The 16,926-nt window shown below is 36.6% G+C and overlaps 2 protein-coding genes and 1 long non-coding RNA gene across 4 annotated transcripts in view; 2 read left to right on the top strand and 1 right to left on the bottom strand.

Moving 5' to 3' along the window:
* The window catches only part of TRIM13 (tripartite motif containing 13), a 42,366-nt gene extending 39,874 nt beyond the window's left edge, over nt 1–2,492 (top strand). For both annotated transcript variants that reach the window (XM_006927264.5, XM_006927263.5), the window contains exon 5: nt 891–2,492. In XM_006927264.5, the coding sequence (XP_006927326.2) occupies nt 897–2,120 (1,224 nt within the window). In that variant the 5' untranslated portion in view covers nt 891–896 and the 3' untranslated portion in view covers nt 2,121–2,492. The remainder of the gene's footprint in view (nt 1–890) is intronic.
* A 747-nt stretch (nt 2,493–3,239) lies between these two features.
* On the top strand, nt 3,240–9,784 carry KCNRG (potassium channel regulator). The gene is made up of 2 exons (XM_003980362.5): nt 3,240–4,866; nt 9,091–9,784. Exons 1-2 carry the CDS (start codon nt 4,286–4,288, stop codon nt 9,329–9,331), a joined length of 822 nt encoding a protein of 273 aa, XP_003980411.1. The 5' UTR covers nt 3,240–4,285; the 3' UTR covers nt 9,332–9,784.
* A 2,170-nt stretch (nt 9,785–11,954) lies between these two features.
* Nucleotides 11,955–16,926, bottom strand: part of LOC102900852 — a 46,513-nt gene continuing 41,541 nt past the window's right edge. The window contains exons 6-7 of the long non-coding RNA XR_006594444.1: nt 15,045–15,108; nt 11,955–13,955 (exon numbers count right to left, since the gene is read on the bottom strand). This is a non-coding gene — a long non-coding RNA (uncharacterized LOC102900852). The remainder of the gene's footprint in view (nt 13,956–15,044; nt 15,109–16,926) is intronic.

The following is a 16,926-nucleotide window of genomic DNA, read 5'->3' as shown; positions in this document are numbered from 1 at the left end:
TAAAGAACATTCTTAAATGAAATTGGCTACCCCCACTTAGACTGTGGGTGTGTGGTAATGAAGGATTCAGTAACTTGTACCTTTTGCCTTGTTTGATTCCTGCTGAGGCTTTAGCAGTGTCTCCTCACCATTGCTTTTACGGTGCATTTGTCAACATGGTGCCCAAAGCAAATATGTTCTCAATATTATTGTGAATAAAGTATTGACCTTCATGAATGACTTGAAGGAGTCTTAGGGACATCAGATTTCTGTCTACATTTTGAGAATTGATGCTCTAGATGGTTCTGGTGGTTTAAAAAGAACTCCTTTAATTTTCTGAAGAATTAATTGCAACTCTTGCCTTATGCTTTTACCTAGGATTTTAATAATTGTAATCTTGCATTTGAAATAGAAAAATATGCTAGTTTTTAATAAAAGCCTGCACGAGAGTGCATGCTTGAATTTGTATTTCTGTGCTTCTTTCTTTTGAATAGCATACCATTTTATAATTGTGGGCCCAGACTAAAGAGCTCATTCTATTCAGACACTGAGTAGCTTTGTTTCTGACAGCTAGTAGTCAGCTCTCTGTTTTAAAACAATCAGTTGGGTCCTGCTGGCTCAACTTGCAGTTGTCCTAGACCTAACCCTATCTCAGCCAAAGACTGTTGTTGGAAAGCCCACACAAAGGCCTTGTGTACAGGGAGCCCTGCTAATAAGGAGTGTGTTCTAGTCCCAGCAGATTAAATCTGCTTTGGTGTGCATTCCCTTCCCAAATTTCTCACTTATTTCCTTTGTTTGCCTGGTTATTTCAGTGAGAGATCATTTTTAATGCCTGTAAAGATAATTTCTGATTAGTAGATAGTCTGAATGGAGGGGATTACTGGAGTAAAATGTTTCTTTCTTTATGGTAGGATGTGATGGAGCTGCTTGAAGAAGATCTCACGTGCCCAATTTGTTGCAGTCTGTTTGATGATCCTCGAGTTTTGCCTTGCTCGCATAACTTTTGCAAAAAATGCTTAGAAGGGATCTTAGAGGGGACCGTGCGGAATTCGTTGTGGAGATCATCTCCATTCAAGTGCCCTACATGCCGTAAGGAAACTTCAGCTACTGGAGTCAATAGCCTGCAGGTCAATTACTCCCTGAAGGGTATTGTGGAAAAGTATAACAAGATCAAGATCTCTCCCAAAATGCCTGTGTGCAAAGGACACTTGGGGCAACCCCTCAACATTTTCTGCCTGACTGATATGCAACTGATTTGCGGGATCTGTGCTACTCGTGGTGACCACACCAAGCATGTCTTCTGTTCTATTGAAGATGCCTATGCTCAGGAAAGAGATGCCTTTGAGTCCCTCTTCCAGAGCTTTGAGACCTGGCGTCGGGGAGATGCTCTTTCTCGCTTGGATACCTTGGAAACTAGCAAAAGGAAATCTCTACAGTTACTGACTAAAGATTCAGATAAAGTGAAGGAGTTTTTTGAGAAGTTACAACATACATTAGATCAAAAGAAGAATGAAATCCTGTCTGACTTTGAGACCATGAAACTGGCAGTTATGCAAGCCTATGACCCAGAGATCAACAAACTCAACACCATCTTGCAGGAACAACGAATGGCCTTTAACATTGCTGAGGCTTTCAAAGACGTGTCAGAACCCATCATATTTCTGCAACAGATGCAGGAGTTCAGGGAGAAAATAAAAGTAATCAAGGAAACTCCTTTACCTCCCTCGAATTTGCCCACAAGCCCTTTAATGAAGAACTTTGATACCAGTCAGTGGGAAGACATAAAACTAGTAGATGTGGATAAACTTTCTTTGCCTCAAGATGCTGGCACGTTCGTTAGTAAGATTCCCTGGAGCTTGTCTCAGTTGTTTGTGGTAGTCATTCTGCTCAGCCTTCTCATTTTCTTTGGTCCCACCATATTCCTAGAAGGGTCTTTATTTGATGAATTCACAACTTGGAAAGACTGCCTCTCCAACTTCAATTCCTATCTGGCTAAATCAGCTGATTTTGTAGAACAATCAGTGTTTTATTGGGAACAGGTGACAGATGGATTTTTCATTTTCAGTGAAAGATTTAAGAATTTTACTTTGGTGGTGCTGAACAATGTGGCAGAATTTGTGTGCAAATATAAACTATTATAAAATCTGTTGCAACTATTTAGTTCTCTGTCTTTTGTTAGAAATTTGTTAAAGAGCTGAGTGGTAGTTCAGATTTGGTCAAGATTTCAATGAAGTATTTCCCTGCCCAAAGTATTCCTTTCAAAAATAATGTCCTATATATGTTGTTCAAATGAGTTAGCATAAAGGTAAATGTGAAATTTAATAGTACAGTCCTGAACCCTCCTTCCTTTTTAAAGAGTGCTTTTGAAATACACCTCCTACCTCCAATATCAGTTGTGTTGATGCTGTGGAAAAAGGGGAGGTGAAAGCGCATGATCTAATGTTGTATTAATGAGGTAGTATAACAGTGATTGTTCATTTAAGCATGTAATAAAGACTACTCGTGTAAAGCAACTCTTTTTGAGACTGAACATTCTTTTAAAAAAGGAAAAGATATGAGTGGATTGGATTTCCAAATCTTTCTAGATTTGGATTTCTAAATTTTAGTTTTTTGCTAAAATGTAAATCTCAGGTAAACAAAAGGTGGCATTTTCTTGGGATCAGTTTACGTTTTTAGGAGGGTGATGATTTCAGCTTGCCTTGTTCTCCTTAGGTTTTGTAAATTCCTTTGGTGATAAACTACAGAAGTGTTAGGTGGCTGTGGTAGGTACAAAAAAAAGTCTAACACATGGCAAGAACAGGAAATGGGAAAGCCTTTTTCCTGGCAGCCACGTGTTGTGTTGTTGTTCCCAAGTATCATGGCAACAGGACAACTAAACCAATCCACTGGCTCAGTATCTTTTTGAAGAGTAGTAAGATTAATTTGCCAATAGATGGAGGAGTCTGTCAGCTATTATAAAGTGCAAAGTAATCAGCTAAACACTAATTTTGCCCTATCTGCTTACATGAGATAAAGATGCCCTATCTCCCACAGAATAGAAATACTTAATTTTCTCCTCTTGCTTACAATTCAGATGAAGACAAGAACTGCTCATCTTAGAACTCATCTTAGAACTGCTCTCGAGTCTACCTTATTTCTGTCATGAAACAACATTCTTTGGAAAGCAGAGTGTCTTTACCCTTTTATTTTTTTAAGTTTATTTATTTTGAGAGAAAGTGTGTGCATGCAGGGGAGGGGTAGAGGGGGGGGGGAGAGGGAATCCCAAGCAGGCTCTGTGTTGTCAGCCCAACATGAGGTTCCATCCTATGAACCATGAGATCATGACCTGAACTGAAATAAAGAGTTGGATGCTTAACTGACTGAGCCACCGAGGCACCCCTACCCTGTCTTTTAATTTGGTTGAGAGAAGGTAACACAAGTGGGGACAAGAAAAAAAAAAAAAAGGGCCAACTAACTTGAAAGTACAGAAGAATCCAGCTATGAGAAAAAGAGTCAAATTAAGCTGCTGGTTGAGGTAATGGCTGCCTCAACCATAACTGACAATTCATGATTTAGCTAAAATTGCTAAAGGGTTCATAAATTATAAAAATGTTTCACTGTAAATCTTACCTCTGCTATGAGGACTCATCATAGATAAGTGGTCCGGGGAACCCGGCAGGGGTTGCTTTTCTGCTCCCAGTGTATATGTGTGTGTATGTGTGTGTGTGTGTGTGTGTGTGCTTAAATGAGATTTACAACAGGTTTTCATGGAGAATTTTTTTATGCAATACAGGAACAGGATCCATTTGACATCTAACCTTGGAAATATTGGCAGTTTAAAAAAATTTTTTTTAATGTTTAGTTTTGAGAGACAGAGACAGAGTGCAAGTGGGGGGAGGGGCAGAGGGAGAAGGAGACACAGAATCCGAAGCAGGCTCCAGGCTCCAAGCTGTCAGCACAGAGCCCGATGTGGGGTTTGAACTCATGAACTGTGAGATTGTGACCTGAGCCAAAGTTGGACACTTAACTGAGCCAACCACGCTCCCCAAGGCAGTTTTTCTTAAACAATTCAGTACCTCAACTGCTGCTTTTTCATTTTGTATACTGCAAGTTCCCAAGCAACTCAAATTTGCAAACACAGCTATGGATACAATATTTGCTTTACAGTAGTTACCTGGGAATCTAGGTCTCTGTTTTTTTGTTATTTTCCCCTCCCCTCCATTTCTTGATCATATACAACTAGCAACACTTAGGGTTAGAAGTTGATTTACAAGTTTCTAAGTCTGTGGCTGATGGTTTGTAGCCTCTAGTTTGAAGCAAGAAAAGAATGAGTAGTCAGGAACTAGTCACTTTGAATGTGGGAGGGAAGATATTCACAACAAGATTTTCTACCATAAAGCAGTTTCCTGCCTCTCGGTTGACAAGAATGATAGATGGCAGAGACCAAGAATTCAAGATGGTTGATGGCCAGATTTTTGTGGACAGAGATGGTGTTTTATTTAGTTTCATCTTAGATTTTTTGAGAACTCACCAGCTTTTATTACCCACTGACTTTTCAGACTATCATAGGCTTCAGAGAGAGGCTCTTTTCTATGAACTGGATCCTCTGATTGATCTCTTAAACCAAGAACACTTGCTACAGCCAAGACCTGCTTTTTTGGAGGTGCATTTCCTAAGCCGAAACACTCAAGCTTTTTTCAGGGTATTTGGCTCTTGCAGCAAAACAATTGAGATGCTAACTGGGAGGATTACAGTGTTTATAGAGCAACCTTCAGCAATGACCTGGAGTAGTAACTCTTTCCCTCCTCAGATGACTTTACTTCCACTGCCTCCACAAAGACCTTCTTACCACGACCTGGTTTTCCAGTGTGGCTCTGACAGCACTACTGATAACCAAACTGGAGTCAGGTATTTTGTATTTTGAAGCATCTCTCTTCTATACTAGTTCCTTTCCCCCTCAAACTGAAAGTTTCTCACGCCTGAAACTTTTCTTAGAAAAAAATGATTACTCAAATGTTTTGGGGTAACTGGTAGAGTTGGGTAGAGTGATCAGATAATTGTACAAACCGGGCTACTTTTCAGAGTGAAAGGAGGCATTGTTGTTACAATGTGGGACAAAAGGAATAAACCAAGACTGTCCAGGGAAAACTGGGACTATGGTCATTTAAGTTCTAAGAGGAAATAATTTTATACATTATGTTCCATTGCTAATGATCATTAATTTGGCTTAGGACCGAGAAGGCCTTTTTTCCCCCCAAGAGATTCTTTTAGTGGCTGGCATATGGTAAAGTTTCAGTTTCTCCTGATTTCCTTACAGTCTATGTATATTTGTTCTTTCAGTCCTTATGATCTGACTACTGATTTTCCTCCACCCCACTTTATTTTTAAACACCATTAAGGCAGATATATCCCAGAGCAAATTTGGTATCCTATTACATCTTTGGCACTCTTAGACAACTCAAAATATTGGGATAGGCTGTCAGTATGTTAAGGATAGTTGCTTCTGAGTCAATTATTCACTTTCTCTCCTTGTTGTTCTTGGCTGGGCACTAAGGCTGATTTCCACTCTGCTGTCAGGGACACATTTTTTTTTCTCCTTAAAAAATGTCTTCATGCTGTCCCACCATTATTTTACTAACTGTGAAAGCTGGCTTTAATTTTCAGGAGGAAAAAAAGTAGTCTGTATATGTTCTTTACTGATAACTATATAAGCTTTTTTTTTTTTTTTTTTTTTTTTTTTTTTTGTGGGGAGAAAAGGTAGACATAATTTGGGGTATTTTCTTCAGCAGTAGCCATTGGGAACTATCAATGTTTGCCTCTCCCACAGTACACCCCGTGGTCCTACTTACTAACTGGAGAACACTGGGCAATACGACAACTCTTAACTTTTTACACTTCATAATTTCCTGCCCTCCTAGAAAGACTGAAATGTCGTTTTGGGAAAAGAGGGCCAATTAGATTAATAGGCTGATTACGAGGAGAACATAAGACCCTATCTTTAGCTCGAAGCATTTTAAGGTGTCTCTGTGTCCAACTCTCTTTTCGCTGGTGGAGCACCAACATGGATAGAAGGGAAAACTACCAGCTTTTTGTTTTCTAAATTTGATCTAATAATTAACAACTTAAAAAAAAATCTTTTTTCATGTTTATTTGTTTAATGTTTATTTGTTTTATTTGTTTCGAACTCATGAACCGTGAGATCACGACTTGAGCCAAAGTCGGACGCTCAACCGAGCCACCCAGGCACCCCAATGATTAAGATCTTTGAGGATCCTTTTTTAAAAAAAACAGGGGCGCCTGGGTGGCTCAGCTGGTTGAGCGTCTGACTTCGGCTCAAGTCATGATCTCACGGTTTGTGAGTTCAAGCCCTACATCGGGCTCTGTGCTGACAGCTTGGTGCCTGGAGCCTTCTCGGGATTCTGTGTCTCCTTCTCTCTCTGCCTCTCCCCTGCTTGCACTCTGTCTCTCTCTCAAGGATAAATAAACCTTAAAAAATTTTTTTTAAAAATAAAAAAATAAATTAAAAAAATGTTAGAAGCCTAAGGTAAAATGGTGTAATTTTAAGAAGAAATACGCAAAGTAAACTGAACACTTTAAAACCTATGCATTTTAAAATTAAAACAAGATTAAAAACTAAAGTTGGAATATTCTTGTATGTACAGCGCCAAGTGACTTTACCTTTGTTGTTTGTGTTCAGAAACGGTACAAAAATTTTTCATCTTAATATAAGAATGGCATTATATTTAAACTTCCCAAATAGAGAATTCCAAAACCAGAAGCTATTTTAATAATTAAAATTTTCATCACCAAACAGTATTTTTGTTCAGTTGCCTGAAGTTCAGAATTTTTTCCACCCAGTAAGTGTTTGTGACTTTTTTTCTGTCATGCCAGTTTCAAAGTAGGGATGGGTAACCTAGTAAGGGGGCATTATTGGGATTTCAGGGGATTGGATGAAAACTCTGGCCCTGAAAGGCCCACCTTAGGTATATAACTGCCTGGCTAGCAATTATTTTTATTTCTTGTTCACTTCCTGTTCTGAGCTGTTCATTCAGATGTTTTTTTGAAGGTGGAAAGTGGAGGAGTAAGCCTGGACGGCTCCTAAGAGTCTGCTGTACCATGGGGCTGTTTAGGATGTTCCACTACTATGATTTACTACTCTGCGATCTTATTAACCTAGCAGATTGCTCAGTTATTATCTCTCAAGTTCATAGTATGAGAAATACTTGGCTTGCATCTTGCAGAAGGCCATTCATATGATACCACATTATTAAGCTCAAGTTATGGTCACAGGATTCTAAAGTCTCTTTGGTAGCCTTTATTCTATCTGACCTTTCCTTTTTAAACTGGATCAAATGGGAAAATATAGCTGCCTTTCAAGTTTTTAAAATAAGTTTTGATTTTCTATTTCTCAGTGGGTTCTTCTATCCTTTTCTTCCACTTTATAATCTTTCATTTCTTAATTTGACCTCGTAGGGAATCAAGTACTGTGGCTCAGTGATTTCTTCCAAGTGTTTGTTATCACTTACTATATACTATTTGTGTCTTAATTTTTTGAGATGTGCTGTAACTTTTCTTCTCTTTGACAAATGTTTCTAGGCTACATAATCAAAATCTGGGTCTTTGGAGTAGATGGAATGATTTCCCAATGTTAAAAATCTGGTGTATCAAACATAATAAACATTTTCTGATCTGTATTTTGTGCTTTTATAAATCTTACATTTTATTATTTTCTTTGCCTAGAATTGATTTCTAAATGTGAGCTACAGTAACCACTCAATTTTAATCATAATTAAAGGAGGCTAAGGATGTCCTAAAGGCTCTTTTTATGCTATAAAATGACAGAGAACCTTCCACTAATGTGTGGAAGTAATTTAAGTTAGGCTTTTCTTCACATCTCATAAACAAATGGTGAGAGGACTCAAAGACATAAAAATATCCTTGATAGTAGATAAAGGAGTAATATAGCTGTATCTATGTGGGCATGTTATGTTGACATTATTAAAGCCAATTTATAGCAAGTCTGAAAATTCAGGTATATTTTTCTTGAACTATGTGTATTGGTTCTATCAAGTATCCCAGGAAATAGAGTTTTGTCATTTTGATTCCAGATTGTATATAGCCTTTTGATCCTGTGCTTTGCTCTTTAATAATGGATAGTTATTGAGTAAAAATTGATGATTAAATATTGACATTTTTTATATGCAAAATTGTACCTCAGAAAATACTTTTGACAGAAATAAGTCACAAAAGAAAACATTTGTGATATCAGTGCTAATAATGGGTAGAATTAGATTTAGGAGGAAAGCTGTAAATGCATAAAATGTTCATTAAAATGATTGAATTAGGGGCACCTGGGTGGCTTAGTCACTTGAGCATCTGACTTTTGTTTTTGGCTAGGGTCATCATCTCAGGATTGCGGGATCAAGCCTCATGGCAGCCTCTGTGCTGAACATGGAGACTGCTTAAGACTCTCTCTCTCCCTCTCTCACTGCCCCTTCAATCTCTAAAATAAAAAAAATTAAAAAAAATTTTTTTTAATGTTTGAGAGAGACAGAATGTGAGCGGGGAAGATGTAGAGAGAAAGAGAAGAGACACAGAATCTGAAGCAGGTTTCAGGCTCTGAGCTGTCAGCACAAAGCCCGACGCGGGGCCCAAACTCACAACTGAGATCATGACCAGAGCTGAAGTCACAGACACTTAACCAACTGAGTCACCCAGGCTCCTCTAAAAAAATTTTTTTTTAATGATTGAATCAATTAATTTAGTTAAGCCGATTTAAACAATATTTAGTAATTTGAAAAAAACTGGAAATAAATTACATATATAAAAAATTAAGCTAATTTTTTTGATCAAATTGCTTGCTCCAGAAAATAATTTCTCAATGAAAATTCATCAATGTTGGTTATATTCTTAAATGTAGAATTAAAATGACTGTGGGGATCACAGGAAAGTCTCTATTTTCAGTACCCTGACAAAAAGCTATTGATTTGGATTTATAAATGAAATCGCAAAAAAAATTCTGATCAAAATGGTATGATGCCTTTGTCTGAGATTATAAGCCAAATTTATGTGTTTAGTTTTGCTAGTTATTAAAAGGATCCTTTATAACCAAATATTTGTTGTGTGTCCTAGGTATGTTTCTATAAAACCTGATAATCGAAAATTGGCCAATGGAACTAACGTCCTCGGCTTACTAATCGACACTTTATTAATGGAAGGCTTCCATCTAGTCAGTGCTAGAACATTATCTTCTGAAGACAAAACTGAATGCTATAGCTTTCAAAGGATAAAAAGGCCTGAAGCTTTCACCATGAACAAAACACTGAAACCAGAGACTACCATCATATCAGAGCAATCTCAGAAAAAAAAGTGAGATTCTCTATTCTCTTTTAGAGTGAAGAGAATTGCCATTTTCTTGTTTGGAAATTCTGTATTTATGGCATATATGTTAGTCAAATATGTACTCAGCTTAACTTGTGGCCTTGTCTCCTAGCATGCCTTCTCTGGCAACCATATCTCAATCGTGTTTAGGCCATACTAACTGCTTGTTCTCTAAGTAACAACATGCACTTGGTCCTTTGGCACATGTTTCTTCTACCTTCAATGTATCTTTCCCTTTCTTTTCTTCATGAACACTTACACAGCTTTCAAGAGTGCGTTCTGGAATCAGAATGCTTGATTTCTAATCCCAACTCAATCAATTACTAGCTATACAACTTGGGCAAGTTATTTAAGTTTTCTGTGCCTCAACTTCTTTATCACGTGGGGATAATATATCTCCCTTGTAGGATATGTGAAAATAAAAGGAAATAACGTATTCAACACATCTGGTACCTGGTAGGCACCAAGTCACTGTTGGTGATGGTGATGGTGATGGTGATGGTGATGGTGATGGTGATGGTGATGATGATGAAGAAGAAGAAGAAGAAGAAGAAGAAGAAGAAGAAGAAGAAGAAGAAGAAGAAAAAGGAGAAGGAGGAGGAAGAGGAGGAGGAGGAGGAAGAAGGGAGGGAGGAGGCAGGAGAAGATGATTGGTGGCCCACTTTCAATTGTACCTCTTCTCTGTGGCCTTGTTTCCCTCCTTTCCCAGGCATATCAATCAGTCTTTTCTTCTGTATAGACTTATAGGCCGTCATAAAAACCATTTTTTTCCCCACTTGAATGTGAGCTCAATCACTCAACAATTTTAACACTACTATGTGTAAAGCACTGACAAACATATGGTGAGAGGAATAATAACTTTGTTATTAACACCTACATTTGGTGAAAAGCTTCTGAAAACCTCTACTAACATTTAAAATACACATATACTTTGATTTGATGATTCCTTTTGTAGGAATTCCTCATTTATATGTGTCATTTTGCACACTAGGATAAACATCTAGAAGAGGAAACGTTAAATCAAAGAGTATCAAGCACACAGTAGGGTTAAAACCTGCCTGGAAGCAGTTAAGTATCATTTTAAAAAGTACAATTAATTCATTCAAAAACATATATTAAACATTTGTTAGACACCATACTAAGTTATTAAGATTAAAAAATGAGTAAGACAAAAATCCTTATTCTCAGCTCACATTCAAGGGAGAAAGGACATCATTGTAACAGCAAAAGATGAGAAATAAACTCAAAGCTGATCAACAGGGGATGGGTAAATTATGGTTCATACAGTGAAATACTATGTGGTCCTTAAGGATGGGGCAAGAGTTTATAAACTAGGGAAAGAATGTCAAATATTTCTAAGTGGAAAAAAAGCAAGGTGTAGAACAACATATAAAGTGGGAAAATACTTCCACTATATATATATATATATATATATATATATCCAATTGTGGAAACATACTCATTTTCTTATACATGCATGGAATTTTCTTTTTTTAAAAAAAAATTTTTTTTTAACGTTTATTTATTTTTGAGACAGAGAGAGACAGAGCATGAACAGGGGAGGGTCAGAGAGAGGGAGACACAGAATCCGAAACAGCCTCCAGGCTCTGAGCTGTCAGCACAGAGCCCGACGCGGGGCTCGAACTCACGGACTGTGAGATCATGACCTGAGCCGAAGTCAGACGCTTAACCGACCGAGCCACCCAGGTGCCCCCATGCATGGAATTTTCAACAAAGCTATGGGTGTTAGATGAGTGTTAGGGGGACTATTATGGCAAAGTATGGCTTATTATCTTATACTGATACAAATGTTACTTTACCACCTTTCCTGTGAAGGCCCTCCACTTAGTAAAGAGTTGGCATCCAGAAACTTCTAGTAATTACAAATTTGTGTACTAGGTTGTAGGGAAGAAATACATATTTTTAAAATTTTCTAACAGTACTTCAAAGGTTATGTATAATGTAGAAGTGCAAAATACTTCAAGATTAGTAATGTCAAGGTTAGTATTTGAAAGTAATGACCCAAATAAGAGAAAAAGCCCTATGAATAAGTGTTTTGTTTTTGGTGGCAGTTATCCCCTCTTTTCTGCAGAAAAGCCAATTTAGTTGTTTTAGCAGGTCAAGTTAATTTTCGGGATGATGTGTTTGCTTCCCTTGCTAGTATCATATTCTAGGACACACTAAGTTTTTGACATTTATGTGATTTAACTTGTTGGATATAGTTGACATGGTTATATATGCAACACTGTTCAACACTGCTTTACTGATAAGATTATTAAAAACTGATAACTGGTTAAAAACATTAAAACAAAAAATATTGTAACAGGTTGGCAAATAGTAAGACAGGAAATGTTAAAACTACTGTTTAATATGTTCTTAGTCATTCATATTTGCAGGAAACTACTTTGAGTTGAGAAATAAAATGTGCCAATAGAAACATATTACCTATGGAGATACATATGACATTCGTTCCTTCATTCCTTCATTCAATAAATCTTTAGTGACATCTACTGTGTGCCAAATACTATTTTAGACATTGGAGATACTGCAGAGAACAAATAATGCCTTCCCTCCTAGAACTTTTTACAAAAACAATTCATAATATTGACAAATGGTTTAATTAGAAAGACAAGCTTTTTATTAGTTTCTCAAAAGTTATGAGTTCACAATGCAGAGGTTTGTGGAAGGAGAAAGATTACCACAATTAAAAATATATATATTATTAAGGAAAGTGTAGTTTCAGAGTAGACTGAGTTTCTTATTTTAGTAAATACTTTAGAGATTATCTCATCTGGAGACACATCTGTCAAGATCATCTCAGTAAGCCTCTCGTATTCACTCTAAAATAGAGTGGGACACTATCACTGGGATATCAAGACATGCAAAACATTGAGTCTTGTTTCAGAAAGGGGGACAAGGCAACTGTAGTTTGAAGAAAACAGGGATATATCAGATGCAATGCAAATTAAAAACTCTTGCCTGCTTTAGAAAAAAAAAAAGCTTTAACATTTTCATATGGGTACACCACTTAACTCTTAACTTCTGGACTGGATGAATTTGTCAGTTTTATTTAAAAAAATTTTTAATGTTTACTTATTTTGAGAGAGCACGAGCGGGGGAGGGGCAGAGAGAGAAGGGGACAGAGGATCTGAAGCAGGCTCTGCGTTGACAGCAGAGAGCCTGATGCAGGGCTTGAGCTCACACACCGTTAAGATCATGACCTGAGCCAAAGTCAGCTGCTCAACCAACTGAGCCACCCAGGCCATTTTAAATTATAAGAAAATGATGGCAGAAGCTGGTCTTGGCCAACCATGCTGAAAACCTTGTTCTATTAAATCATATACACCTATCAATCCATCTCATATATACAAAGATGAATCATCACAATGACACATTAAGGTCTGTCATTCTTTTTTTTTTAATGTTTATTTTTTAGTTTTGAGAAGGTGGGGAGGGGCAGAGAGAGAGGGACATACAGAAATCGAATAGGCTCTGGGGGCTCGAACGCAGGGCTTGAACTCACAAACGGGGAGATCGTGACTTGAGCTGAAGTTGAATGCTTAATCAACTGAGCCATCCAGGTGCCCCAAGGTCTGTCATTCTTAATGACCAGTACCATCAGTAGTTGGGCCTTCCCTGTTCTCCCGATTCTGTTATGTGTGTTTTATCTTTCCACCCACAGTTTCATTTCTGACAAGGCACTAAAGAGCTTATTCTTGAAACTCAGTAATTTGCCTTATAAGTGATTGGAAGTTGTCCCTAAAAAAATTTTCTGAAGAGTAAAATGTTGAATTTTACTCTTGAATTTAATATACAAGTCATAACTATAAAGAGTTCTTAGGTATGATAAAATTGGAATTAATTTGGGCTGCTTTGAAAATATATCTGAAATCAGGAGCCCCAAATAACATAAAATGGTCATGGGAAAGGAGCTAGAGAAATAATATATGGTTTAGGGAATCATAAGCTATTCCTAATTTGTCTTATATATTGTATACATCTGACAAACTTCAGTTTTGCTTTATAAGTTTTTGTACTGGTTCTCTATCACAAATAATAGAAATAGTCACATCACCGGAAACCTTGCTGGGATGACAAAATATTTATTAGAGCACTCCAAATCTCCCATATTCTACTGTTATTTTTCCTCTGTGCAGGGGAAGTTGACTCTGTTAACAGTAAGTTTAGCAATGCAGACGAGCCACTATGAGGAAATTTTTAAAAATAAATTTAGGACATTTTGTTACTTTGAGAGAGCCAAAGAACTCATGGAAGAGAACAATGTGACATCAAACTTAGTATTTCAAACAAAGTTCAAGAAATAAAGAGTTAATGTGAAAACATAATACTAAAATACTTAGATTTCTGGAATACCAATGACCTAGTAAAAGTCATCATTACTTACCAGCTTTGCCACAGAACTGCACTTCAAGAATTATTAGGCCTTCCAGGCGCCTGGGTGGCTCAGTTGGTTTAAGCGTCCAATTCTTGATTTCGGCCCAGGTCATGATCTCACGGTTTGTTGAGTTTGAGCCCCATATCAGCCCAGAGACTGCTTGGGATTCTCTCTCTCCCTTTCTCTCTGCCCCTCCCAGGCTCATGCTTGTGCTCTCTCTCTCTGTCTCAAAATAAATAAATAAACTTAAAAAAAAAAAAAAGAATTATAAGGCCTATCAGACCTATTAGAGATGAAAATTTATGTAAAAATTTCACAAAAAATTCATTATATCATAATTATTAAGCTTAGAAAATAAAATGCCTTAATATTTATCTAAACTATGAGATCCAACTACAAAAATCTTTTAAAGGATAAAAAGTTAACACCTTACACACAGAATAAAAGAGCAACAAACATTCAGCAAAATAAGTAGGACTCTGCTTCCCAAACTAAAATGTGCTTAAGACATGTCTAATTATACAAACTTCTAGGTAGGCAGCATTCTGCACCTTCAAATTTCACACCAACACCTCAAATCCAGAATCATTGTTTTAAAGTGGCTTTTTACTCTTATCAGTGGAGTAGAACATATCCTAACCAAGTGTTTCTATTTCATGTTACTCTCCATTATTTCTCACTCTGGTAAGCATCTGAATTTCTTTGGGTTCCCAACTTGGAAGCCAAATAGGAGAGATTTGTCTTGGTCTCCTTGTAATAAGAGACCCCAAGAAAGTCAGGCTGCAATGTCTGAGCTTCCATGAAATCTTTTAAGATGAGGAATGGGATTGTGTTTAATACTGATCTTTATATTCCCCCACAGTACTGGATGTCTAATGGTCTCAACTGAACTGAACTGAAAAATTTAGAACACTACAGTCTCGGTGAATAGGCACTTGGAAAAACAAGAATTATAGTAGATCAAAGATGGATGATACTTTATGTACAGAGTCTGAAAGAAGTGATTTAAGCTAAAGACTACAGAAAAAAAAATCCCATGGTATTTTTCCATTAGAAGTTTACTTGGGTAATCACATACCAAGTGTGACGAAAATATTAGATGTCTATAGGAATACTAACTAGTTGAAAGTTACAGAAAATTACACATTTAATCAGAGTAAAATAGCCCAGCCAAAGTTGGAATATAGTATATAATTTGCTAATAAAAATGCAATGCTACAAGAATGCTTAGTAATTAAATAAATGTTAAGGGAATACAAATTCAGAATGAACTTTACATGACTATAACTGATATTAAATCTTGACTTACCTCCACAATTTAGGAGTCATAAAAAGATAGAAGTTATCAGACCAGGCATATAAGTCAGATGTAACTAGGACAGAAATACAGAAAAAAATGTTAGCAGTTCTGGATAACCTGATTTGAAGTCATAGGTTCACTGAACTTGGCTTAATCAAACAGTTTAAGGATTGAGTATGGTCCAAAAGATGTGGTATATCCAGAAGACATATTAGTGAGTGTTTTAAATGCTATTTTGGAAGCACAGATTGACATTTTAGGTTTCCTTACATATCATTAAAACGGAATAGTATATTAAAATATCAATTCAAGGTGTAGAATGATGTGGGATTTCTGTCTGATGAAGGTGGCAGTTTTCCACAGCAAGTAGTGACTAGGTAAATAGAGCCAGATACTTTGACATTCTAAATAGGAATCCTACAAAACAAGGTTTAGCTCCTAGAAAACCAAAATATTTCTTTCAATGAAATTCTGGCCCTGCCCCTTTGGTCACTTTTTAAATTCCTGGCTAAAATTTATTGAATCCCCGTTTGAATTTTTTGGACTAACACTTTTTTTTTTCAGAAGCAAGCCTAATTTAGGGTGAGAAGGAGAAAGTCACAGCTTCTTAGAACCTTCATTTCTGCTTAACAGTGTTTCTCCATCAAACACAAGTATTCATATAAGGAATCTCAATTATCTAAACCTATTTTTTACCATCTTCTGGAATCTCTTGTTACATCTCCTTTGAAATGCCACAGTCGTACATTTGGAAGATTTGGCTTCCTGGTTTTCAATTTTTTGTTTATTATTACAGCTCTTCAGCCAGAATTCGAGGTCTTTGTGCTGTACTGTTTCTTGAAACTGGAGACCAGCACATTTCCCACAATTCAATTACCTACCTTTCCATTTGAGAAATTAAAGCCATGTCAATTTTATAAAGTTTTAACTGGTTGAATCATGTGAACTTTAAGTTCTCAATTTCATTCCCTCAATCTAATATGGGGAAAGGTCTTTGTTTTATTAATAGACACAAAGATAAGTTCAAGAATATTAACACATATTAGTCATTGACTCTCACAACTAACATAAGTATAGGGATTTTCTTACAGGTGTAAGCTTGAGACATGACATTCTGAGGAAAATAGTTTTTTATTTGGAAATGTATATTTAAGATTATATACCTAATTAATTTATATAAATTTATGTTACATATTTGCTTTTAAAAGAAAGTCTATTGTCCTTAATAGTTTTTGTTAGCTTGTCTATTCTTATCAGCTTTATGAGGATAACTGACATTTTTACCTCTCTAGCCTTTTACATAGAATTCTCCTTCTGTATATTCAGTGATCTTGAAAGGATTTCAAATGGAATGCCTAGATTTCTTAAATGCAATATTACAAAAATAGGATACAACATCTTTCTCACACTAGCTTCTCTTAACCATCCTCTTGCAGTGATATCACTGTTTCCTTCCAGTACAGAAAATATATAATTTTGACAACTCCCTTTTTATCCAACTCATCATGGTGTTCTACGATTTTTTTAAAAAAATATCTTCAATTTATTATTTCATCTCCATTCTCAATGCCATTATTTTGTTCAGGTTTTCTTTACTCCTTGATTACTACAATGGTCACATGCCCAGTTTCTTTTTCACCATACTTTGTATCTTAGAATCCTTCTCTATACAGCCTGCTGCGCCGCTCCCCCCTCCCCAGTCTGTCTGTCTGTCTGTCTGTCTATCTATCTATCTATCTATCTATCTATCTATCTATCTATCTATGGTATTGCTAGATTTAATTTCCAAAAATTCTATTACTTTGTCAACTTCCGTTATTTTGTTTCAAGAGGCCATATGGCCTCCCTATTCCATGCTATATCAAGACTAAAGTTCTCCAGGGCACCTGGG

This window comes from Felis catus, chromosome A1, assembly GCF_018350175.1.
Source record: "Felis catus isolate Fca126 chromosome A1, F.catus_Fca126_mat1.0, whole genome shotgun sequence".
Lineage (NCBI taxonomy): Eukaryota > Metazoa > Chordata > Mammalia > Carnivora > Felidae > Felis > Felis catus.
The sequence above is the reverse complement of the archived record's forward strand: the minus strand, read 5'-3'. Positions and strand labels throughout refer to the sequence as shown.